General features: G+C 50.7%; 1 protein-coding gene across 1 annotated transcript; it reads left to right on the top strand.

Moving 5' to 3' along the window:
- Positions 1–6014: 6014 nt before the first annotated feature.
- Positions 6015–24184, top strand: ELAVL1 (ELAV like RNA binding protein 1; the record flags this gene model as incomplete). The annotated part of the gene is made up of 5 exons (XM_084250288.1): positions 6015–6186; positions 12060–12163; positions 16406–16559; positions 20735–20960; positions 23860–24184. 5 exons carry the CDS (start codon positions 6015–6017, stop codon positions 24182–24184), a joined length of 981 nt encoding a protein of 326 aa, XP_084106414.1.
- Positions 24185–26500: the final 2316 nt, after the last annotated feature.

Genomic DNA, 26500 nt, shown 5'->3' with positions numbered 1-26500 from the left:
CCTAAAAAAATGAGAATGTATTAATTTCCAACTGTCTTTCTTAACACAAAAGAAATGCAGCGAATATACAACTCCCAGGTGAGCCTGAGAGCCAGTGTCTGTCCCTTTCCTACTCTCTGTGCTGACATGATGCGCCTACAGTTTGCAAAGCACCCTGGGTTTGCCTGGGGACCTTGGGTGTCAGTGAATGTAGCCTTGGGCCTCAAGGCTCTTGGCGATGATATGGGCGAGAAGCAAATAATTCCAGGTTAGGGTGATATGTGCGGTAATAACGGTTGCTACCAATGATGTGTGGGCACCGAGAACGAGAGCAACCTGTTGTCCCGGGGGCTCTGTACAGATAAAGGGGGAGATGACGGCGAGGATGATCCCTGCAGAAGGAACAGCTGTGACGAAGGCAAATGTCGAGTGGGAAGGTGTGTGGCATGCGGGGAAGAAGCTAATGTGAGGGGAGTAGGGGTGGAGAACAGTGGGGCCCAATCCTGGAGAGTCTTGTGTGGCGTCCTTAGTTGACTGCTCTGCAGAGACAGCTTGAGGCTGGCTCTGCCACTCATTAACAGTGCGAGGCCTGCCTGTGCGCAGAGTGATGTGGCCTCTGAGCCTCCATGGCCGGTGATGACACCCCTGGCAGGCGAGACCCGGAGGGGAAGAGCTGACTCAATGGCACTAAACACGTGGAGAGATGGGCTGAGTGAGAGGAGACGGCTGGGAAGCTGAGGGGTGCCTGCTGGTGGCCTACCCAGGGGGCCATTGGTTGTTGGGTGGTGATGAAGGCCTGGTTGTGATTGGTGCCGCTGAAACAGAGGTTCGGAAAAGGTCAGGGGCAGGGACCCAGGGAGCAGGGTGGTGTGGCCTTCGAGCGCCGAGAAGCTGCTTCTCAGGTTTTGGTTTCTCCACTCTTACTAGCTGACCAAGAACAAAGCCTGGCAGGGCTGCAGGGGTTGCTTGGCCTCTCCTTGTGTGTCAGGAGGAACCAGCATGCTGTGGGACAGAGCCACAATGCAGAAGTGTCACTTATTAAAACTTTTGAACTTAAATTTTTAATTCACTCTTTTAGTTGTGGAGATCTCTGAGTTTTGACTAATGGCTAGAGTCTTGTGACTACCACCACAGTCAAGATACCAGAAAGTTCCATTACCCAAGACACAAAAATATTCCCTCATGCTCCCCCTAAGTAGTCAGCCCTTCCCCTCCTGTGTGCCTACCCCTGGCAACTACTGATCTGTCCCTAGAATTTTGCCTTTTCCAGAATGTCATATAAATGGAATCATATACAAGTCACATAGCCTCTGGGTCTTTTTTCCCTTTAGCAAAATGTACAGTAAGTTCTCACTTAACATCATCAATAGATTTTTTGGAAACTGCAACTTTAATGAAATCAAATTCACCATAGGTTAGTTTATCTTACTGATTGTTTCTGGCCACAGAAATACCAACAGACTCCTAAATAGAGACCCCAAACACATGTCACATCGAGCAGTTGTTTGTGTTCATTTCCAACCTGCTGATTCCAGTGAGGCATTGCAGGTGGCCGAAGGCATGGTGACAGCTCAGGGCTCAAAGCAGGAACTAACCCTGCAGAGGCTGCCCTGCCCTCACACCCACACTCCCCCAAGCTGGGGCGGTGTAGACACACTGGTGAACCTCACATGCACATCCTTGGAATGTGGGAGGGGACCAGAGTACCCAGGGAAAAGCCACGCAGGTGGGGAGAATGTGCGAGCGCCATACTGGCAGTGACCCCACTGGGGTAATGGTTTTACTCATCAGTGTTAATAATAAAGTGATTATTCAAGGACTTGCTATATTTGAGATTCAAACAAGTCGCAGGAATAGCAGAGATTTTACTGCTGAGTCGTATTCCATTGTATGGTGTACCATGGTTTATCCAATAAAAGCTTGAAGGCAAAAAACTTGGGGCGTTTCAGTTTTTGATGATTATGAATGAGGGTGCTAGGAACATGTGTGCATAGGGTTTTGTGTGAGCAGGAATTTTCATTTCTCACGTGTGAAGACTAGCAGTAGGGTTGTTGGCTCACGGTCAGTGTGTGTTTGACTATCAGAAGCTGCCAATCTCTTCCAAAGTTACTGTGCATTTTAGTTCTACCAACAATGCATACAAGTTCTGGTTTTCCCTCATCCTGGCACTCTTGATACTGGTGGTGGTGATCTTGTTTATTTTTTTTTTTTTCCGTTGTAAGTTGTAGCCATTCTAAGTGGGCTTTCGCATGTCAGTGTGGTTTTAATTTGCACTTCCCCAATAATGGTGTTGAACGCCTGTCTTTTCCTGTATTTATTTGTGGCCCACCTATCTTTTTTGGTACAGTGAATATTCAAACCTTTGTTTTTCAATTAATTGGTTTTTTTTCTTATTGTTAAGTTTTGAGAGTTTAGATATACATGTATTCTGGGTGCAAGTTATTTTTCTGATAAGGTGATCTGCAAATATGTTCTTCCATTTTGTGGATTATCATTTTCCTAACTGGGACTTTGACAGAACAAAAGTTTTAAAGTTTGATGATTAAAAATCACCAAAATTTATCCATTTCTTTGAAAAGGGACTTTAGGTCAAGTGTCTTGGCCATCTTTGCCTCACCCAGTGTCACAAAGATTTTCTACTGGAAATTCTGTTTTTACATTTTAGAGCAGAGGTCGGCATACTTTCCTCGTAAAGAGCCAGATGGTAAATATTTCCAGCTTGGTGGGCCATATGGTCTCTGTCACAACTATTCAACTCTGTCACCATAGTGCAAAAGCAACCACAGACCATACATAAACAAACGAGACTAGCTGTATGCCAATAAAACTTTATGAAATCGGGTGGTGGGCCAGATTTGACCCACCGGTCACGATTTGCCAACCTTTAGAAAGTTAACTTTTGCCAGGCGTGCAAGACCCCTCATTCTAGGTGGTGAGAATGGAGAGATGATCATCCCGGTTATCATCTGGGAAAGCAGGCTGGGGGGAGGGCAGGAGCGTGTATGTGGAGCTCAGGAGAAGAGAGAGGAGGAGGGGGAGGAAGTGAAGAGGAAGGAGAAGAGAAAAGTTCAAGTCACATTTTGAGGAAACTTCAGGGTGGAGTTAACCCTTGCACTTTGGTTCAGGTTTCAGCAAATGCTTGTGTTTGTTTTTGAGCTAATGATCTATTTTCAGGTGTCCTTGCCACAAATGGTTTAACAAATTCATGAAGGTTTTCATGATTAAACCCATTAAAATTGGCAGTCCCACACTTGTACTGAAAATTGATGTTTGTTTAACCACCCCCCATCGATGCTTATTTAAATTATATGCACTGTTTGACCAACCACAGGTTAAACAGCCATATTCCTCAGAAACACATGCGTGATTATTTCTGTAGAACAATTCCTAATGTTCTAAGTGGAGGGCAGCATTCACATGAAGATCTTGGTGGGCACTGCCAGATTCTGCAGAAAGGTTGTACCATGTCACGCTTGTATCAGTGGTGCAGAAGGGTGTTTTTCCCCCTTCTGCTCACCCCACTTCTCCCACCCTGGGGTGTATTTCATCTGGTAGGTAGAAAGCAGCATCTCTTTAGTCTGAACTTTCCTTGGTGTTTGTGAAGCATAGCGTCTTCTCATGGTGGAGTTGCCATTTGAATTGCCATTTGTCCACTTTAATGCTAGAGGTATGTTGTTGTTTTTTAATAACTTATAGATGTTCCCAATCAAGTTTTCGCAGCCTCAGCTGTTTTGGCCTTTTTGGACTAGGTAATTCTCTGTTGTGGAGGGCTGCCCGCTGTCGTGTGGAATCTGGGAACAGCATCCCTGGCCTCCACCCACGAGATACCAGTAGCACACCTCCACCCTAAGCCGTGACCCTCAGAGTGTCTACACAGAATCACCCAGGACAAGATCCGCTGCTCTAATTAGTGGACTAGGTAGCAAGTACTTCTCCCAGTCTCTTGCTTATCTGGTTATGATGCCTTTTGCCTTACACAACTTCTCAGTCTTGTGAAGTCTAACTTTCCAATCTTTCCTTTTATGGTTTTGGTGGTGACACTTTATGTAAGAGGCAGGAAGCATGAAACATTTTCCAAAAAATAGGGGAAACGCTGGGAAATTGGATGAATTCTGCACATTGGGTATGATCTGTAACAAGAGAGTAGAAAGGGAGAAAAAACATGAATGTTTCCACTAGGAAACAAGGAACCATACTTACTTCCTCTCATCGTTGATTCTCCAAGTGGGTGGGAAACCCCTGTGTGTTCAGGTTTTTATGTAATCACTGGTGAGGCTGTTTTTGAAGAAGACTGAAGGCTCCTGAAGATAGGCACTGGATTTTCAAGCATAAAAGCAGAGCCTGGCAGGAGGGATGTGGAGAGATGGGTAGGCTGTCCCCAAAGGCCTGCCAGGCCAGTGGGCAGAAGGAATCATTCTCCCCGGATGGACGGAAGGACGGACGGACGGACAACTCTTCAACCTCAGGGCAGTGGAGGGGGAGGGGGAGTGCCATTATATTCAGAGGCTGGGACTTGTGCCCTCTTGGCTTAGGCGGCACTGCCCGCAAAGCTTTCGGAAGCGCTGCCTTGGCACTCTAGCTGCGTTGCTCTGGACTCCACTCTGAAACCATCTCTGCAGAAACCAAAAAGACTTCTGCGGCAGCTGAGGTGTTCCAAAGCCTGCAAACTGAAGTCCTAGCTCCTCCCACTGGTAGAGAAATCCAACCTCCTTCCTGACTCAGTTGCTGTGGTCTTTGAGATAAAAGGTTGTAAAGCCATTGCCTGCCTTCTTGAAGAGAGATTGGATGTCTGGGCTGGGGTGCTCAGGGCCCCTGTTCCTCAGTCTCTAGCTCTCTAGCTGCATCAGCAGTGCAAAGGGCGACCAGAGAAAGCAATCAGACATTTTCAGACACTCTAGACAGCCCCAGAACTTTTTTTTTTGAAGATTGATTGATTGATTGATTGATAGATACAAGAACTGGGGTAGAGGCCAGATTTGTGGGACGGTGAGAGGATTCACCAGAGATAGCGTGGGCAACAGAACAGGCAGACTGATGAAATACACTGCTGAGGGGAGCAGCGGGTGCGACACGAGATGTCCACTGTGCCATGTGGAACCCTCACCAGCTGGCCGGGATCGAACCCGCGCTGCAGAGCCTGTGGATAGCTTCACAGTGCTGCATTCAACCGCCTGCACCACCAGGGGAGCGCCCCCCCCCCCCCGAACTTTTTACAGGAGCTTGAATTATGGTGCTAGAATTGTTTGTGTTTTCTTTTTAAAACCCTCTTAGTAAGTGGAAATGGCTGTACTCAGAGTTGCTTTGTCTTTATTTTTTAAGAGCAATTTTTGGTTCACAAAAAGACTGGGAAGGAAGTACATATACTCCTTTCCCAACACAGGATTTCCTTTTCATTGGCATCTTCCACTAATGTGGTGTTTTGTTATAGATACCTAATGGCCAATGTGTGCACATGTTAACTGAAGCCAATAGTTTGCTTTAGGGTTTGCTCTTGCTGTTCCATATTCTTGGGGTTTTGACAAACGTGCCACCATTACAGTGTCACACAGAATTGTTTCACTGACCTAAAAAATCCTGTATTCCACCTATTCCTCTGCCCTCCATCCCACTCCTGGTAACTATTGATCTTTTTGCTGTCTCTCTTGGTAGTTTTGCCTTCACACAACTGTTGTGCAGTGAGGGCCATACAGTGTGTAGCCTTAGCACTCTCCTTCACTTGGCATATACATTTAAGGTCTTTCTGGCTCCATAGCTTCATACCTCATTTCTTTTTAGCACTCGGTTATATGTGGATGTATCAGATGATTGGGATTTACTTGCCTACCGAAGGACATCTTGGTTACTTGGGGGCACTTCTGAATAAAGCTGCTGTAAACATCCAGGTGCAGATTTTTGTGCAGACCAAAGTTGAACTTAGTGTCAAAAAGAAAAATGTCTTTATGTGCAAAACTTTAGTAGTTTTGTCTTAATATTCTGCAATATGAACATTTTCTTGATTTTTTTTTTTTTCCTCCGCAGAGTATTAAAAAAATACAATGTCTAATGGTTATGAAGACCACATGGCCGAAGACTGCAGGGATGATATCGGGAGAACGAATTTAATTGTCAACTACCTCCCTCAGAATATGACCCAGGATGAGTTACGAAGTCTGTTTAGCAGTATTGGTGAAGTTGAATCTGCAAAACTTATTCGGGATAAAGTAGCAGGTAAAGAAGCAAGACATTTGTACAGGGGTACTTGGGGCTCTCCTGCCATGCCCTGTGACTCTGCAGTGTGCCTCAGTGCGGGAGAGTCACAGCCTTGAAATGATGCCCGTGATGTTCTATTCCTATCTCAGACTCTGTTTGCTGCTGCCCTGATATCACAGTGAACTCGAGATCCCAGAAGGGAAAAGTCCCTCATCAGACAGAGCGCATGTACAGGATGAGGTAGTGGGAGGGAAGGGAACCTGAGGGGACTCCAGAAATGGGGAATGCCCAGACAGCTAGAAGGGACCAGAAAATGACAGCCTGGCCTGGTTTGGCCCCACCTGCGGAGGACTTTGGCAGCACCCTGCCCAGGGGAGGCCTAAATGCCCCATCCTTTTCCTTCCAGGCCTCTGCGCACTCTCAGGGCCGAGACAACACAGCAGCCCAGTCCCTCGAGGCTGCCCTTCGTTAGGTGTGGGCCAGATGACTCTTTGCTGTTGCGCCATTGACTTGACCATCTGAAACAGCCCAAGCTCTCCGGGGGCAGAAATAGGCAGCAGATCACCTGGCAGTCGTGGGGTTGGCAGACCCTTTCAGTGCCCCCTGCTTGCCCCCTCCCTCACAGTCCGATCTCTCATCCTCAGTGTCTGCATCCACGCAGTCATAGTAGTGGCTCTTTTTTCTTCATGACACCCACCTCATAAGGGTCTGCAGAAGGCCTGGTACCTAGGGCCCTCCTTAGAGCAGCGTCCGTTCTGAGAGCATGGTTTCAAAGATTCGAGAAAGATCTGGAAAGACCAGGTGCTATGAAGCACCTACCTCCCCAGGTAGGAATATTGTTTTGAGGAGCACTTGCCTCTTCTTCCCCTTCACCATCCTCCTCCTCTCTGTCCGCTGTCCTCCCAAGAGGGAGGACTGCCTGGGTTGTAGACTATGGTTCCCTCCACAGGAAAGTAAAAGTAAGAACTCAATTTTATTATGGAAATAAAATAATGCTTTATTCCACTTACATAAAAATAGTGTAATATATTCAATCCTGTGTACCCATTATCATGCTTTGTTGACTCCCTACGTTTGCCAGCATTGTGATGTCACTTGCCCCTGGATGACACTCCTAAAGAGGCCAGCTGACTGCTGTATGGGAATTAATGGGATTGGGGGAGGGGTGGAGGAGGATTGAACTAAAAGTCTTTTAAGTGCCCTTCTAATTCTGAACATGTGATTTAATAAATATCTTATAAATAGAAACTTTAGATCATATACTAAATTGGACAGTGTTAGAACGTTCTAGAAACTACTATCTCCTGCTTTAAGAGACCATCTTGAATAAGAATCCTTGTTCAGAGGGATTTTAGAGTTCTGTGCTGCTAACAAGTCTCGCCTTTCTTCTTTAATGTTTTGGTGGAAGGAAATTTTCAGCCCCATTAATATTCCTGAGCATTGCTGTCCAGTTTTACAAACATCTTCACCATACCTGTCGTCTTTGTCTGTTCGCTTATTGTGGTTTTTTAGAGGAGTGTGAGCTGTGTTAATGAGGTCATCTCCATTTGGCGATATCAACCCAAGAGAGAACTAATTTTGAGAACTGATGAAAGCAGAAGTATAATTTAGAAATGATTTCTGTTCAGCGGTAAAACTTTTTTGTGTGTGTGTGCAAAGTAGCTGACCAGGTTCTCTTGTTAGATAACTCTTAGCACACAGCAACCAAAACAAAAATACTTACTACTTGCACATTATGGACCTTTGATGTTAGCTCAAGCCTGAAATCCTCAAGTTCTTCGAATCTACTGTAATACCTAAGGCGCAGAGCTGTTGCAAAGAGTGTAAGAGAACAAGTCTCACTGTATTAATGTAGCAAAACAGCAGGTTGCTCACCATATACTTAGATAATGTTTTACGTCAATTATGTCAGAAATAAAGTATTTCTTGTCTTTGGGCAAGATAAGGGACATGCAGGGCTGAGGAGTAGGCGGGCTGGCGTTTCAGCTCGTTTTCTCACTGGCAGCTTTTCAAACTGCACAAATAGCTCACTGTGTTACCACTTTTCTCAACATGGGTTTTCACCCTGCACTGAAGTTGGAACTTTCTTGTCCAACAGGTTCATATATTTCAGGAGGCGGGGACCCTGTTAATAATCTCTCTATCCCTCGAGATAGCCACAGTCAGCGTTTATGAGTTAATGAGTCCATGAATCTAGAGCTTGGGGGAGAAGGGAGAGCCAAATGACATTCGTTCATTCAGCAAATATTTATTGAGTGCCAGCCACGACCAGGCACGGGTGACAGGAGAAAGGAGGGCTGCTGTGTGGCTGGGATGCCGGCAGTCTAAGGTGTGCAGGCCTCCGCATTCGGAATGTTTCCGACTGGCCAGGCCTCCATGCTGGGGTCCTGCACTGATTAATTCTTCCAACCACAGTCATGAGCTAGCCTCACTGTGCAGCCCTGTGCTCTGGTAGGTCCTGGCGTCTGGTCCCTCTGCAGATGCCATATGACCCGTGGCAGCCAGGAACCATCCCCCAACCTCCTGCACTGTGTGCCGTGCCGGCCCCTTGATCCTCGGCCTCCAGCCTGTTTATTCAGCTTCCGCCTCATTGCCATGCACTTCTGGTCAGGATAAAGCCCACACCCCTACCTCCTGGGGGTCTGTCCCCCTCATCTCTAGCCATTACTCCTCCCACTTACCCTCCTGACTGAGTTGCTTGAGCTTTCCCAGACACACCTGGTTCTAGTGGAGGGCGGGGTGTGTGTGTGAGAGGATTCACCAGAGACAGAGTGGGGAGCAGAGCAGGCAGATCTACTGACATACACTTTTGAGGGGAGCAGCAGGCGAGTCAGGAGAGGTCTGCTGTGCCCTGTGGGTCAGCTCTCTGGCCAGGGAGAACTCCTACTGTAGTGGCTGTTGATAGCTTCATAGTGCTGAGACATAACCCCTTGTGCCACAGGGGGGCCCCTTAGTCTGAATCCTTGTCTAAAGAGAAAGAGAAATGTGTTTGGCAGTGTGAGCACCCTGATCTGTGTGAGTTTTCCCAGGGTCATGAAGAGCCCTCCAGAGAGGGACAGTCAGGGTTTTCTTGAGGGCGGTGGCTCTGGGGGAGGGTCTGGCGGGCAGCCCTCAGCAGCAGCAGCACCTGGGCACTGAGCAATGCAAGGCCTGGGCCCTGTCCATGCCTACTGAGTCAGCCGCTGAAGTTGGAGTGTTTGAACTCCTGCGTCATAGCCCTCCCGGAGGGGGCTCACTGGGGCCAAGGCACGTGAGAAAGCCAGAGCTTCTGGCTTGTGTCAGAGTTGGGGCGGGGGGGTGTGCTCTTCCTGTAATGTAGGGAAGCAAGAGCTGGTGAATCCTGCTTGGGAAAGCAGTAACTCGGGGGGCTACTCTGGGAAGGGAGGGCCTCCCCCAGGCATCTCTGTGTCTGCCTTCCTCATGAGCCCCAGCAGCAGCTTTCGACCTGAGCTGACAATGGAGTAGACGTTGAATGGAATGTCAGAACCACAGCAACCATGCCCCGTTCTTGCCCTGCCTCCACTAGGATTTAATGGACTGGGTAGTTTTTAGAAGTTGCCCTGGTGATTCTGCTGAGCAGTCAGAATTGAGAGTTTGGGGTGAAGAATGGGGTGAAAGTGGGCGCTCACTGTGTTTAGCACATTGGTCTGTTGCCTTCTCTAATGAGTAAAGAGAAGGGGCTCCCTTCTGCCTCACTGCTGTCCACCTGTTGCACCGGGAGGCCCGTCACAGAGGGCAGACGAGACCCTGAGTGGACAACAAGGTTGCTCAGAGAGCCCTTCCCACTAGGCTCCAGCCCCAGAATGTCCAGCCTGGGCATGATGCCAGGGGCCTTGCCTCCCTAGGGAGTGGCCCCTTCTCCAGGTCCCATTGGTAGGTCTTCCCCTGCTCCCACCTTTGCGGCATGTTGCCCTTTTAGCACATCTGGTCCAGCCCCAGGCTCCCTGTAGGGCTCGGCCCCAGCAGCTGCCCCTCTGAGTTCATGCTCCACCCAGCAGCCACTTGGGAAAGCAAGCCCAGCCTGGCTCGTTCTGTTTGTCCACACTCGCCGTCTTCCAGTTCCTGAACACAATGTCATCTCTGCCTCCGCGAGTTGGTGCTTACACTTCTGTGTGGAATGTTTGAGTCCAGCCATCCTGACGTCTTCCTCAGAGGGCACATCTGACTGCTCTGTCTGTGGGGCGCCTCCTGTCATTGCACGGGATTGTCTTCGTTGCACCTGCCTGGTAGCGTGGATACTTGTTTCTCGCTGGCTTGGTGTTTGCCTTGTCCACTGGGACATGTGTCATTAACACATGAACTGTTCGCTCGTGATTGTCGGACACCATGATCAGCTGGCACAACACATAGGAGGTGCTCAGTTCATACATGTTGGCTCAGTGAGACCTGGAAGGGGAGCAGGACAGAGAAAGGGGAAGGAGGCAGTGATCACTGGGGATAAGTTCATAGGTGATGTTGGTCAGTGTGGACACGTGGGTGGTCAGGAATGTCACCCACAGGCAGAACCTGGGGCACCATGTTGATGCAGTGGGAGAGGAGCAGCAGCCTGAAGGAAAGGCGATAGGAGAACCTGCTATTTTTTTTACTCCCTGGAGGTGATGCTTCAAGAGGCAGGGAAGTGCCCAGTGCTCTGGAGAGCTCCAGGAACTGCATCATGACCCCAGGGCAGCACCCAGGGTCATGGGTGGTCATGGAGAGGGTGATGCGGCAGTCAGTAAGCACCGGGTCCTGCATGGGGACCGTGCCCGTGAGCCAAGAGGAGGCACCTAGGGCTGAAGTCACGAGAACAGGACCTGCTTGCCTCGTCCCGTCCCTGACTGTGTGCCTCCTGCCCAGAGGAACCAGTTGACAGGGACCTCTCTGCCCTGGCTTCTCCTTGTGCTCCCCGGGGTCTCGGGGTTTTGGGGAAGTAAGGGAGACTGAGGCTGGGTAGCACCAGAGCCCAGCAAACCTGCCTGCCTGCCTAGGGTGACCATCCTCCCCTCCGCCTAGGCCCCCCTCAGAGCGGGGCAACCGCCGGTCAGTCTGCCCGTGGCTTTGATGGTGGGCTCCTGCCGTGCAGCCGGCAACGCAGCGGTTTGTTGGCTTTTTATTCTTTGTTTTTTTAAAAGATTTATTTATGGGGCCTCCCGGTGGTGCAGCGGTTGAGTGCTGGGTTGCAAAGCTGCCCGCAGCCTCTGCAGCGCCGGTTCGATCCCCGGCTGCTCCCCGGCCACCGGAGGAGGGTCCCGCATGGCGCGCAGACCTCTCCGGCCGCCTGCTGCTCCCCTCAGCAGTGTACTTCGGTCCTTCTGCCTGCTCTGCTCCCCGCTCTGGCTCTGGTGAATTCTCTCACCCTCCCGTGCTTCTGACTGTACCCAGTGCATGTATAAATAAATAAATAAATAAATAAATAAATAAATCTTTAAAAAAAGATTTATTTATGCATACAAGAGCTGGGGTGCAGGCCAGAGGTGCGGGGGGTGACTCACCAGAGACAGAGTGGGGAGCAGAACAGGCGGATCGACTGAAATCCACTGCTGAGGGGAGCAGCGGGGAGGCAGGAGAGGTCTGCTGTGCCCTGTGGGTAGCTCGCTGGCCGGCCGGGGTCAAACTCATGCGGCAGTGGCTGCGGACAGCTTCATAGTGCTGCACTTTCCCCCTTGCGCCCCCGGGGAGGCCCTGTTTGCTTTTTAATAACCTTTTTTCTTAAACGTAGCAGTTGTTCTCCGCAGAAAGTGGTCACCCTCCGCCTCTAACCTGGCCTCCGCAGCCAGGCTCTTAGTGTCGCCTCTTTTCTGCCTCGCCCTTTCTCGGCTCCGTCTTCTTGACCCCAGGCAGACATAGTCCCCTCGTCCTCCCGGCTTCCTGCTGCCCGTCGTCTCACCGCTGCTCTCCTGTTCTCCACGTAGGACACAGCTTGGGCTACGGCTTTGTGAACTACGTGACCGCGAAGGATGCGGAGAGAGCGATCAACACGCTGAATGGCCTGCGGCTCCAGTCCAAAACCATTAAGGTAACGAGCTGTGCTCACCGCCTGCTCTCTTCCCGTCCCGCGGTCACCTGTGCTGAACCCCGCACACGGGCCGGGGCGTGTTCTGTAGGGAGGCCTTGGGTGTCGGGCGGCGTGGAGGAAGGGGAGGGCGAGTCCCACCGCAGCCTGGGGGAGAGCCTCAGGCAGAAAGGACAGCAGGTCTCCTCCAGCTCCAGGGCTGGGGTGGCTTCCTGGGACGGGTCCTCCGGTCTCACCAGGGGGCCTACTCTGCCACCACCTGTAATTCCTCCCTTCGACTGTCTTCTCCAGCCCCACACCGCCATCCCTCCCCTTCCCGGCCCCCAGTGTCTGTCTTAGGCTCCTATGATCTTGGACAAGTCTGGTGCTTTCCAGATCTTTGCTTCCTGCTGTGCCTTCCTTTAGAATATGCTTCCTCCCTCTGCCTCAGGCCAGACTATGACCGGGCTTCCTGTGGCATCCTGGTGGCCACTGCCCATCAGCCTTCATCCACAGGCCCCTGGCTGCTCAGCTCTTGCTGCTGAGATGCACACTGCCAGTCCTCTGCTCGCCTGCTTTGGCTCCTCTCCACCAGCCCTAGATGGTTTATTTTTGACCCAAAGCTCCCAATCTCTTAGGAATTAACTTGTTTCACCATATCAAGTACATCTGAAGGTCAGTGCAGTGGTTCTGTGGCCCATGGCCTGCCTCAGGCAGCTTGATGCTAATCCCCAGGTTAGCTCTGCCTGTACCTGGGGTAAGTTCTGTAATGGTGAGCTTCAGCCACTCAGGAAGCATCAGAGGTTTCCCAAAAGTCAGAGAGCTGACATCTGGAAAAGGAGGAGGCATTAATCACACCGAGGCATGGCAGAGGAAAGGATGGAGGAACTGGAGGGACCTTGGTGACTGAGCATATTGTGGAAACTTAGGTTGTTCCCAAGGTAAAGGCCCCACTTCTCACCCTGCAGGCAGGCCCTTACCAGAGGCTTGTCTGTATCCTGGTCTCTGGGCTTCGGTTCCCTGAAGCCCTTGCTCTTGCAGCCTTTGCTCTGCTCATTGATCTGAATGCCGTACCCTGGTCTCAGAGTCGGGAGTGAGGAACCGCCCCCACACCCCTCTCTATAGCAGCTCGGGGCTGGGGGAGGGGGGGTGGATGGGCAGATGTGTGGCCCTGTTGCATGCACAATCCCTTCAAATTCACAAAGCCAACACTTACCAAAGACTTACAATGGACCAAGCCCTCTGTACCCTACTTTTGTTATCCTCACTTCTGCACAGAGGACCTAATCCCCAATTTAACCTTGAAGAAGCTGATGTTTAGAGTGGTGACAGGTCCACTGAGGTCCCAGAGATAGGGAGAGTCAAGGCTAGGGCTTGCAGTGGACATTCTGATTCTGGGCACTTAGCCCCAGCTGCCCAGTGCTTGGCAGTCCCCAACCGGAGCTCTGGAGACTGCGGCATAGATCGATAGGCACAATCACTCATAAAGCTACTGTTTTTAGTCACTCGTTTAGTGATCGTTTACTGATACCTGCTGTTCACCTACACCTGTTTAGGTACTGGTGTTACAGCAGCAAATGCAAAAGTTTTGCCGTCATCACTGCTAAGTAAAATATATAGTGTCATGGAAAATGCCCCAGAGAAAAGCACATGGGTGGGTAGGCACTGCTTGCTGGAGAGGGTTCCGTGGTCAGGAAGAGTGTTAGTTTCCTCAGGCTGGGAGAGGGGAGACAACAGAAATTTGTTTTCACAGGCTACAAATCAGAGAAGAGGTGTGGGCAGGGCTGAATCCTTCTAGAGCTATGAGGGAGGAGCCTCTCCGGCCGCCACCCTGGCTTACAGCACTTGCGGGCCACCCGTGGAGTTTCTTGGCTCAGACAGTAGAAGCGTCACTGTGATCTCTGCCTTCCGCGGCAGCATCCCTCTATGCATGTCAGTGTCCGGGGTGCCCCTTTCACAAGGATGCCAGTCATACTGGGTTGGGGGCCCATCCTATTATGGTGTGACTTCATGGTCACAAGGACATGTGAGGCCTCTTTTTCCCAATATGGTCACACTCTGAATCCTGGGGGTTAAGGTTGCAACATGGGACTTTTGTGGGGGACATGATTCAGCCCCTAACAGGAAGGTTTCTTGAGAATGGGACAGTTAGAAAAAGATCTGATTGAGACAAAGGAACAGGTGATAACTGAGCTTAGAAAAGAGGATTCTGGGTGTTGGGGCCACACCTGCCATGTTTGGGTGCTCTGGTGCTGTCTCTGGATTCTGATTGGACTCTGAACTTGACAGTGACTGAGGCAAGCTGCAGTCATTATCCTGGTGCTTGAAGACACCTGATATTCGAAGGGCTAGAATGGCATTTGGCTCCAAAAGGTGTTTCTTCTTTGGGGCTTCCTTGGGGACAGTCATAAATACAGTTAGTGCCACCTCCTCACAGGTTCACACACAGTTGGGCTCACAGTTGCAGAATGCTCTTTCTCCCGGTGCCCTTCATTAAAAGTCAAGGACAGACCTCAGGTGCAACCCTTTTCAGACATATCTGCAAGGGACTAGGCCACTCCCTGTTGGCCCAGCTGGGTCCTGGGAAAGCACAAAACATCTCGGCCTTCTTCCTGCAGCCGTCAGACCCAAGGTACATGCCTCTCTCTGGGGCTTCAGGTAAAAGTGGTGAAGAATTGGGGTGACCCCCTCTGGTAAGTGTTTAAGTGGGGTATTCTGTGGCCTAGTTGACATAGACCTGGATTTTTTAAACCTTGGTGAGTGAGGGAGAGCCAGTGTCCTTTGGAAGTTGAAGAGCATAACTAAGCCCCACTGGACTGGATGGCCACAGAGAAAGAGAGTAGAGAGCTGGAGGGAGGCCCTGTGGGCCTAGGCAGCCTCCTTTCTCAGGGCCGGTGCTGCACCTGTCCCAGCTCTGAACCAGCCGTTGCATGACCCTCAAGTGTCCCTGAAGTTCCTGCGCTTTAGGCTTGACCTAGGGGCCTCAGAACTCGACACCGCACAGGGAAGTGTCCAGAGAATATGAGACTTGCACAGCACTGCGTGCCTGGAGGCCACCAGGCCCTAACAAAACCTGGTACCCCCGACGGCCTCCCGGTCAGTATCGGTTCTGTTCCGCTCTCTCCTTTCATGTTCACCTCCACAAGCCCCGCCTCCACTGCAGGCCAAGTTGGGCTCTGACCACACCCCACACCTTCTCGTTTCAGCCTCATTCTCATCCACTGGACTGCATTGTGCTCTGCTGGCCAAGGCATTGTCTGTTGTCTTTTCTGGAATGTCATTGGTGCCCCCTCCCCCCCAATGTTTGAGAGGCTGTGAGCACATGAGTAAAGGACTGTGTGTGTATTCAAATGTGTACAACAGCACCCCACCCTCCCTGCCAGGCCTGAGCACTGTGGTGAGAACACCCCCGTGGTCTGTGCCCTTGGGTGGCCTGGGACCTGCAAGGTTGCCTTTGTGACCCTCAGAGAGAACATTCTTCCGCACAGGTCCAAGTCCCTACTCTTCCGGAGCACACATTTCCCCACCTTCTCGTCCTGCATCTCCCAGCCTCCTCATTTGGTTCTAACTCTAGTGTGTGGTTTAGTCCCATCTCCCACGTGGCTCCCAGGGGTGACGTTGGTCCCATTCCTCCTCCTGGACTACAGGTCCACGCAGCTGTCACCCCCGTGAAAGGCGTCCAGGACCTTTCCTTTCCATCAGCCCCTGCAGCCGCCACGCACCCCTGCTGCACACATACATCATCTGTCTGAGACAGTGCAAAAGTTCCTTTCAGACTTGCTTTGATTTTGAAAACCTAAATTCAAAAGGCTGGGGGTTACTCAATACTGGACACTCAAGTGTTGGACTCTGGCTTCCCCAGCATGTACGGGCCCCGTCTGGGTTCTCCCAGCCAGTTTGCCTGGTGGCAGGTAGATGACACTCCCTGCAACACCACCTGGCGCTCTTGTCCACCACCTCCTGGGAGCCTCACAGGCAGCACCACGTCCCTTTGCCAGCACAGGCCATCTCAGCTCACCTGAGGAGCGTAAAGCTATGGTAGGAGGACGGGCAGCTGGATGTGGGCCCGGCCCTGCCATCGACCAGCCGTGGGTACGCAGTCCTCAGCTTTATAAGAAAGGAATAATGTCCCTCTTCGGGGGGCACCTGAGGACCAGGTGCTCTCTTACCATAGCGTTGGCTTTTTCCCTCCTGAAATGTAATGCCATGCCTCAGCGCTTGGATCACACGCCTGTCCTAACCCCAGAAAGTGGTTTTGTTTTCAAGGTGTCATACGCACGCCCAAGCTCAGAGGTCATCAAAGATGCCAACTTGTACATCAGTGGGCTCCCAAGGACCATGACCCAGAAGGATGTGGAGGACATGTTCTCGAGGTTCGGGCGCATCATCAACTCCCGGGTCCTGGTGGATCAGACCACAGGTATGGCGGGTGGGCCAGGCCACGCAGCAAGCCTTCCCTGGGGGGCCAGGTCCCCGAGGCTTTGCTGCTGGCTTAATGGCACTGACTACACCACAAATGAGGACAGAATCAAAATGAGAGGACGTCAGCTTTTGTTTTATGGGACTGAAAAGGTAAATTGGCGTCAAAGACTAGAGTAGGCTAACATTTTAAGGTGAAAATGCCAAGAAATTCTGGCACCTTCTGTCAGGTACCCAAATGTCCCAGCCTGGCCCAGGAGTGCTGGCCTTAGTGCAGGCATAGATGGTGCCCCGAGATCATCACTGCTCTGCCAGCATTGTCCCCCCTCGTCAGCCCTACAGGGGTGACTGTTTCCGATGAGCTCTTCTTCTGTGGCCATGATTTGGATGCAGGATCTCACAGAGCTCAAAGGCAGTAGCACTACCCCAACCCCTTTCAGGCCACCTCAGCTCAGGACTTTGGTGTGGGCTCTGGGTTTTGCTTGAAGCAGTCAGACACAGCTGACAAGCGAACCCACACGCCCTTGGCTGAACCCTGTGCGTCGGGGCTGGGCTCCACCTGACCGAGGGGCCCGCCTGCCCTGCTGCCTAGAAAGTGGGGTCAGGGCATCTGCCGAGACCTGTGCATGGCTCTATCTGGGGATTGTGAGCTTGGGCCTCCCCTGCTTCCAGACTCCTTGGTTCTAGTCCCAGCAGACGTGGGAATTTGCTGACAACCTAGAGAGGAGGACTCTGGTTCAGAAACTCTGGGAAGCCCATGGAATTATCTGAGCTTGTGTTTACCCAACACAGTGGCTCACCTGCCTCACGTGTGTGGTATTGAAACAAACACTGGGTAAGTGGAAAGTCATAGTTTCGAGGTGACCTCCCTTCTGAGACCAACAGCATCCCAGACGATGCAGACTTCCTGGCCTGTGAGTGGCTGTGGGAGCTGTGTGCTTTGGGTCTGGTGGCCTTGTCTCCTGCTCTCCCTGTCCTGTCCCACCTGTGGAAGTCCAGTGCCTCCTGCCACCCAGAATCGGGTTTGGGCTTGAGAGGGCTGAGCAGCGCTTATACCCCCAGGGCCTGAGGAGAAGGGCTTCCGGAGCAGGTCGTTGGCATTCTGTGGGCACTCCAGGTGGCCTGCCATAGCCTGGCACAGACACCTACTCAGACACTTAGGCTGTGCAGAGGGACGCCTGCCCCAAACCATCTTCTGCATTTGCCCCTTTGCCCCGGGTGGATGGCGAGGGCTGGGGTGGGGATAGAGGGGTGAGGTACGTGAGGTGAGTCTGCCATTTACTTGGTATAAACTGCCCTGGTCTGCACCAGGATAGTTTCCTGTGGCTCCTAAAGTTCCCCTTTTACTTATCTCTGAGTGCCAGTTGAGAGAGAGAACAGTCCAGTAGGCTTCTCAGCGCACACAAATATTTGTTCCCAGCGTCACCCCTATAGATGCTCGGGGGCCCCAAAGGGTGACCATGCTGGCCCACATTGTCCTTCCATGGCCTGCCTTTTCTAGATCCCCATGGACTGCTGTGCCTCTGCCAGTGGCTGCCACTAGCACTGCTCAGCACCTACTCTCTTGAGTTGGGATCTGCCACTTCCTAGAAGCCCCACCCAGCCCCAGCCCTCCTAGCTTTCCCCATTGGCTCCCTCCAGAGAGGTTCACCCCACTTACTTCTGCAAGGCGGGTGTCTCCTGGACTGACAGGGACACCTCAGTGTTGTTCCCCCGGTTAGCTGGGAACTTAAGAGTGGTGCATGGGACCCCAATTTTGAGATGTCACTGCCAGCCTCTGTTGCCTCAGCAAAGGGACTGAAGACCCCGCCCTCATCTCTGTCCTTCTTGGAGGAGGAGAGGACAGAGGCTGAGAGAAAGGGAAAGGGTGGGGGGGCCCTGCCCACAACAATGAGGAGTAGAAGGGTGAGCCCCTGGGGGCCCAGTGCTCCTTCTCACAGAACCCAAAGGGGCCAAGGGCAGAGCGTGGTGAGGCAGGCAGCTTGCTTGTCCATGTGACCTTTGTGAAGTTGTACTTTATAGCGTTAAAGAGACCTGAGCCTCCTGAACTGACATCACTTTTTTTTTTTTAAATTTCATTCCTCCTTTATCCATTTTGATTGTGAATCTTGCACTTTACTCATCTGAAGATTGCAGCTTTTATTGGTCTCTGCTCTTAATTCTGAAAAAACAGAGGGAGGGGAAACCAGAGACACCTTCAGAAGGTGCACAGTCACCAAGTCACTCAGTGAATTTATGTCCCTGTGCATCAGGGGACAGTCTCCTCTCTCTTGAGTTTTCTTCAGTCCACTAAGCGATTTTCATTTGAAAGTGATTTACAAAACCGAACAGGGAGCCACCCTTGCACATACCCTTTCTCTCTACCTGATCACAAGGTCTTTACAACCCAGTGAAGCCATCTCCCTGAAGGCGCTTTCTGTAGGAGTCAGACAGCTGCAGCTTCAGGCCTCTGTGCTTAAGTCAGATTCTCACGCAGGTTTCCATCTGTCTACACTGTCGTCCGTGCCCTTTAAAAGTAAATAAAAACAGCGTATGCCAAGTACATGTTTTCAGGTGTTTCTTCTGAACTGAAATTTTAAAATGAGCTCAGGCTCTAGAATTTTCCTGGCACACATGTGAATTGCCAGAGCTGATCTCACTAATTCAGAGTGTCTCTGGCAGTGTGAATTTTAATATATGGTTTAAATAACCATCGTGGAACTCATGTGGGGGCAGCCTGGAGGCTGTCGGGAGCTACTCTGTAGCCTCCCTGTGTGCTGTGCTGGGCAGGGCTGGGTGCCTAGGGGTGGGGAGAACCGTCAAGAGGAGAGAGTTGGGGGGGTGTGCTTTAGAACAAAACAAGTCAGGGTTGCTGACTTGCTTGAAAGGGGGCCTGCAGTGTTGCATCTAAGTCAAGCCTCGGCATGGGATTCTAGGCCCCTGGTGCACCTGTGTCCCTCCATGCCCCTCTTCAGCCTCCAGGCCAGCTGGGAAGACCCACACCCTTTTCCCACTGTGGGGGCAGTTGGTGATCCTATGGGAAACTGTGAAGAAAGTTTGTGGGGCATGGAAGCTGACCGGGGGGATGTTCAGAGTGCTTACTTAGCTGGTGGCCTGAGACCCTGGACCATCTTGCTTTGATCATTGTCATTCACCCTGTCTAGAGGAGAAAATTAAACTTAGGACAGCCTATGTACTGGCAGTCAGGCGCCAGGGCAGCTGGGTTGTATTAGTCCCTCACCAGGGCTTCTGCCCAGTGACCTCACCCTCAGAGGGGCCCTCTGCTGGCACGTCTCCAGTATTCTTTGACCTTCACACTTGACTCCCTTATTTTTCTCTGCAGGAGAGGGGCTGGCCTTTCCACACAGGAAGGGACCACGTTTGGAGTGTCCCAAGGCAGGGACTCTTAGCCTGTTGGGAGGGGCCTGTGCGTGGGGATCAGCACCACTGTGTATGCCTGAGCAGTTTCCTGGGGAGAGTTCAGTTACTTCACCTCATTCTGAGGGCACTTTGGGGTCCACAGGAGGTCCCAGGACCTCACAGTGGCATAACGAGAGGTAAGTGGGGTGGCACCAACAGGAAGAGCTATCTGCAGAGACGGTTATTAGGACTATGTCCTCTGGGGATAAAGGAGAAGGTGCAAGGTTGAGCTGGACGCCGAACAACCAGTGACCTGTTGGGCCCGGCCGAGCCAGACCACGAAGGCTTGTCCAGGCACAAGCCCTGCGCCGATCTTTGGTCACGCCGGCCCTCCTAGGCAGCAGCTGCTGCTCTGGCATGGAGCATTCTGCAGGCTCACCCGTCACCCACCCACCCACCCGCTCCTTAGAGAGTCTCTGCATCCATACTTGGCTGGGCCCCTGGCGTCAGAAGGGGTACGGTGGGTGTAATCTCTTCTAGCATGGCTTCATTTAGAAAAAAGATCCGGGTGTCTATCTGGGATGTGTGTCGCCAGGATACCTGTGGGCACCCAAACAGTGGAATCTCTGCTTAAGCCCGAAGTCTGAAATCATAACCTTTTATTAGTCATTGTTTGTTTTTTTAATTCTTCATTTGTTTTTCATATTTAGGTTTTTTTTTTTATTTCATTAACCAAGCATCCAATCTGAACCACAGACTGACTTGACTTTTGCTTTTCAGTTTTAAAAATCCTCGCATCTCCCCCCCTAACTCCATTTTTGTTGGTTTGTTAAAAAGGTTTGTCCAGAGGGGTTGCGTTTATCCGGTTTGACAAACGGTCGGAAGCGGAAGAGGCAATTACCAGTTTCAATGGTCATAAACCCCCAGGTTCCTCCGAGCCCATTACAGTGAAGTTCGCAGCCAATCCCAACCAGAACAAAAACGTGGCGCTGCTCTCCCAGCTGTACCACTCGCCTGCTAGACGGTTCGGAGGCCCCGTTCACCACCAGGCGCAGAGATTCAGGTGGGTCGGGAGGCCAGAGCTCTCAACTGCCCAGCCCTGCCCCATGCCCGGCTGTGCTCCTTAAAGCCGCACAGAGCCTGCTCCTTGGGTGACTCAATGAAACAGGAGCTGCTAGTCTGCTCAAGTCCAGAACTGGCCTTCAGAATTTTTTCACATCTCCATGTCCCCATCTCTACCAGAAAGGTAGCTGAAGGCCATTTCTTAACATCTGAGTATTACCTTCGGTGGAATAAAAAACACGGTGCCTACTGCCACCCACTGCCAAGAGAGTGAGTGCTTAGTGCTGGCTCCATCGTACAGTTTCTAGCCCCAATAAAGAAAGGGTCAGTCCTCCATTTGTGTGTCAGAGCAGAACGGGGCCGCGAGCTTAGACGATGACTCCGCATCCAGGAGGGAGAGACGCAGTCTGGGAGTGCTCACGGGTGAGAGCTGTGCTCCCAGAGCTTGCAGGCAGATCTTAAATGTTTCATCAGCAGCCCTAAGCAAACCTTTTTATGCACCTTCCTTCCAGCGCCACTTTGCTGTCTGTGTGAAGGCTCTGTCCTCGAGGTGAACAGTTTCCCCTAGTCGTCCCTCGTTGAAAATGAATCTCACCTAGCGAAACAGACAGTTAGGATTAGTAACTGGGACTCCACAACCAGATGTGTGTTGCCTCAGGGATAGCAAGGCTCCCGATGTAGGCCCTTTTTCTGTTTTGTTTTTGTTATGACTAAGAAGTGGCATGATGTTTACTCGGGTATGTTAAGGAGTCTTCTCTCTGACTTTTCAGGCTTCTTGCCTTTGTTCTAAGCAGTGAGGTGGGGTCGACCCTGCCTGTTTCCACAGATGCCATTTTGCAAGGGATTATTGTCGCAGTCTAGTAGTCCAGGGCTCTCAGCTTGGCTCGAATCCAGAGTTGGCCTTTCTAATTTAGAGTCAAAGGGCAAGGAAGTGTCTCTAGAGAGAGCTAAGCCCCGCTCTAAAAGTCGAGAGCTCAGTGGGCATCACTGCCGATTTGCAAGATGTGTGGACAGCAGTGTTCCGTGGTGACTCTGGAAAGCCAGGGAAGGCTGGAGGAGGAGAGGGGCGCCTTGGTCACAGGAACAAGGGAAGGAAGCAAATGAGACGGAAGGGGCGTGCAGGAGTGAGAGGGATGGAGGCAGAGATCCGACACCCAAAGGCATACTAAGAATAAAAAGGATCCAGAAGGGGGTAGGGTTTACAGTCAGTTTTTATCACAGGAGGAAAAGCTCCCAAGTAAAGGAAGGGTCAGTTCTTCTTTTGTGCCGTCAGAGCCAGAGTGGTGCCGGGAGTTTCATAACAGCCAAGAGGAAAGAAATCTCCTCCAGTTAGAAAAGCTGCCCAAAAATTATGATAAGCATGAGAATCATTCTCATAAAAGACAGTAAAAAAATTACCTCAGATTATCAGCAGTCTAGTGACTACATAAAAGCAGTTATACTAGTTCATGTCCACACGCGATTTCCTCGAAAGTAGTTGCGGTGGACAGAGGGAGGAAGGCTCAAGACAGCAGCCTGTGAAACCTGAGGAAGCGTGGTCCTCAGAAAAGCCTGGCCCTCGTGCCCTTGGAAACCCGCTTGACTTAATGTCACACAGACAAGCTGCCTTCCCCGCCCCCGTTCGGCTATGCTTTGGTCTCCCTGTCGTTCCAAAAAGACTCAGGGCCTCTCCCGGCCACCTGAGTCATCAGGTCAGTTCAGACCTGGCGTGGGCTGTTTCAAATCATTCTCAGGATTTTAAAACCATGGCCAACGCATCTTGGTTTTTCCATATCTGCCTTGAACATAACCCTTGTATCAGTGAATGGGTCCCTGGGGGCTGCTTGCCTGTTTCTTATGTCTGTCGAGAAAGTGAATCTGCTAAATGGCACTTGAGGGCGCCCCACTTGCCCCTAAATCAGCCCCACAGCTCAAAACTGACTTTATTTTGGAGACAGTAAATCTTGTTACACTGTGTGGCCTCACAGATGCTGTTATCAACCTCAAATATTCTTAAATCAACCCTAACACTGTTACTTTTTAAAATCATAGACCACCTAGAGGGCCACATGTTTAGTAACAATTTTATCATCTCCCTTAATCCTTATCACAACGTGCACGCGTTTGTGGAAGACTTTGTTTTGACAGAAACACTAGTTTTGATGTGTCACTTAGGAAAAGGTGTCCCACATCTTGGTGAAGTTTGGTGAACTCGACGTTCAGTCTTCAGTTTGGTCCCTGACCCTTCTGGGCTGTTAGGAGCCAGCAACAGGAGGTCACCTGGAACCGCAGGAAGGAATTTCTTTGTGCCCTGCAGTGGCCCTCCACAGGGTTGTGCTGTAGCCAGACACTGCTTGACTGAACCCTTGGAGAGGGAGGGGCATGAGGAGGAGGACGGTCCAAAATTTGGAAAAAGAAAAAGATGCAGCCCCCACCCTACCCCCCGCCCCCCACACACACCCCACACGCAGAGAAACCTAGAGCATGAGGACCATTTCCTCTAGGGAGAGCCAGGAACAGGACAGCAGTTGGGAGGACATGGACAAGCTCCTACCATTTAAAATGTGGGAAGCCCTGGGTGACTGAGCGGGTTGCCCTCACGACAGGAGGGCGGAGGGGGTAGCAGGCTGGAGGCCACTGATAGAGCATCACTCTGAGGGCAGCTGGGTCGAGTCGCCAACCCTCGACGGGCAACAAATGTCTCTCCTCAGAGCCGTGAGCCAGCCACCCGCCCCCCAGGCTGATTTTGAATTCCTCTCAGTTCAAATAAAACCTACCTGTGACTCACATGGGGGTGCCAGCCTTGGGCACTCACACCCTGCCCACCACGCTGGCGGCACATGCTGCTGCCGTCCCCCTCCCCGATCAGCGCGCCGGCCTGCCCTGAACCTGACCTGAATGCTGTGCTCTCTGTTTGCTAGGTTCTCCCCTATGGGTGTAGATCACATGAGTGGGCTTTCTGGTGTCAATGTCCCAGGCAACGCTTCTTCGGGCTGGTGCATCTTCATCTACAACCTTGGTCAAGATGCCGATGAGGGAATCCTCTGGCAGATGTTTGGCCCCTTTGGCGCAGTTACCAATGTGAAAGTGATTCGCGATTTCAACACCAACAAGTGCAAAGGCTTTGGTTTTGTGACCATGACAAACTATGAAGAAGCTGCGATGGCCATCGCAAGTCTGAATGGCTACCGCCTGGGGGACAAAATCTTGCAGGTTTCCTTCAAAACCAACAAGTCCCACAAATAACTCGCTCATGCTTTTTTGTACGGAATAGATAATTAAGAGTGAAGAGGTGAACCCTTTTTGTTAGTGTACAACTCATTTTGCGCCAATTTTCACAAGTGTTTGTCTTAGTCTAAATGAGAAGTGAAAAGGTTTTTATACTCTGGGATGCAACCGACATGTTCAAATGTTTGAAATCCCACAATGTTAGACCAATTTTAAGTTTCTTAAGTTATTTCCTTTAAAATATATATTAAACAGAAGTCTAAGTAGACTGCATTGACTAACCAGTCCCTCGGGATGGTGGTGAATCTGAAGCATGCTTTAACGTCTAAGACCGTCTAACACTCGTTTCATGCGATGTCGCCACAAGCTGGATAAAAAAGAGAAATTATCTTTTAGTTTTAGTTTTTTAAACTAAAGCTCTTAGATGCTGAGTGTGCGTTTCCTCAACCGCTTCAACATTTTAAGCGATTTACGCTTTGGTTGACAGGAAGTTGCTCTTCCGAGCAGGCCCCATGGCCACCTCCTGCTCACTCAGCCCCGGGCTCTGCCGAGCGGCCCTGGCAGTGGCAGCAGCCCGCCCAGTGTGGGCTGCCACCTGGGAGGGGGGCCACGCCCGGGCCGGGCCCTCCAGAGAAGGACACAGATGTGTTTCGTCAGCCCAGGCACCCCTTGGAACGGACCAAAGAGTTTCCAGGAAACTCCAGTATATTCCAGAGTCAGATCTAAGCTCCAGGCCCACCTGAAGACGTGTCGCTCCGCCGACATCCCAAATTTCTGTCCACACGTTGCATGCGCAGTGCCCCCACATCGGATACTGTTGTTCACAATGATTTCTCCCGTTCCCAAAAGCATTTGACGTAGCTTGAATGCCTACAATAGCTCTATTTTTTAATAACACATAAACATTTGAGCATTGTGTTTCTCGCATCCCTTCTCGTAAGCGCTAGACTTTTTTCGATTTTAGTCGGATTTTGTTTTGAAACCTTGCTTTCGTATGAACACTCAGCAGAAAAGTACTTAACTTCTTGCCAGTTATCTATTAACAAAAACCTTTGATTTGTAGTTTTAAAGATTAACCCTCAAAGTTCTCTTCATAACTGCCTTGACATTTTGGGTTGTTCTGTTAATTTTCTTTTGCTTTTTTTGTGTTTTTTGTTTGTTTTTACTTTTGCATTTAAGACCATTAAATTTGATTTTGTTTTGCTCGAATTTTGTTTTGTTTTTTATTTTACCTTTTCTTTCTTTTTGGCTAGGTAAGGTACAGACGACCCAGCATTCAGGGAGGACTTATAAGAGCTTAAGAAATAAATACTAGCCTCAAGACAAAGCATGTACAGATGTGTGACGCAGGAGTGTGTGGTTGCAGGTGGTGCTTTTTCAAAATGGGGAAATGAGCAGGAGAGGCCCGAGCAGGCCAGGGGCACGTCTCGGGGCAGCTCCTCGGGGCCAGGATCTGATTTTTATAAAACACTGGTATCCTGAGAGAATCAAGAACAGGATAACTTAGCAACAGCAGTTTTTAACCTTGACGTGAGGCTAAAATATGTAATGATGGGCTGTTTATTAGTTACCAATATCATGGAATTGTGGCATTATTTATCTATTTATTTATTTATTCTTTATTTAAGTGGAAGTGTTGACTGATAGGCACAGCCTTCTCCAGAGCAGGCCAGTGTCCCCACAAGCTCCTGGACCGCTTGAGGCTGCCCGTTCTGCCCCATTTCCCTGCCGGTTCAGCGAGGCACTGCCAGCTGTTTGTGTTATCCTCACAAACATAAGATGTTGCCATATTCTTTTCCCACAAAAGGCCAAGTTCATACTTTGAGGCCTTGTCTTATAAGTTGGCCAAGTGCCACGGAGGAGCTATTTCCTTCCTCAGAAATGTCCAGATCCTAAGTCAGAGCCTGTATATGTGCCTCCTTGTAGAACCTAGAACCAAGGCCCGTTTGCCTGGATTCAACACAAAGCCGGTCCCCATTCTCTCCACCCCAGAGCATTCTTCACCTGGGACCAGAATGTTTGCTGCAAAGTAGGCCTTTCAGGTTGTGGTAGCCGTGAGCCAACGTCTTCTGAGTGAAGATGAGATTCCCAGTTCTGAAACTGTTCCGAAATCTCCTCATTGGCAAACATTCCTGCTGGCCTTTGCGAGTATTCGATTTCTTACAGAAGTCTGTCCTAAATATGAACTGTGAGCACGACCGTGGGCTGTAGCCGGCACCACAGCTTCCTTCCGCTCCTCCCTTTTATGTGTACCATGGTTATTCTTCTGATGCTGGCACAGATGAGAATGAAATAGGAAATACTTAGGGACCTTTGAAAGTTACCTTTGAAGTT

This window comes from Talpa europaea (genome assembly GCF_964194135.1).
Source record: "Talpa europaea genome assembly, chromosome: 12".
In the NCBI taxonomy this organism is placed as follows: domain Eukaryota; kingdom Metazoa; phylum Chordata; class Mammalia; order Eulipotyphla; family Talpidae; genus Talpa; species Talpa europaea.
This window is presented reverse-complemented; position numbering and strand designations above follow the sequence as displayed.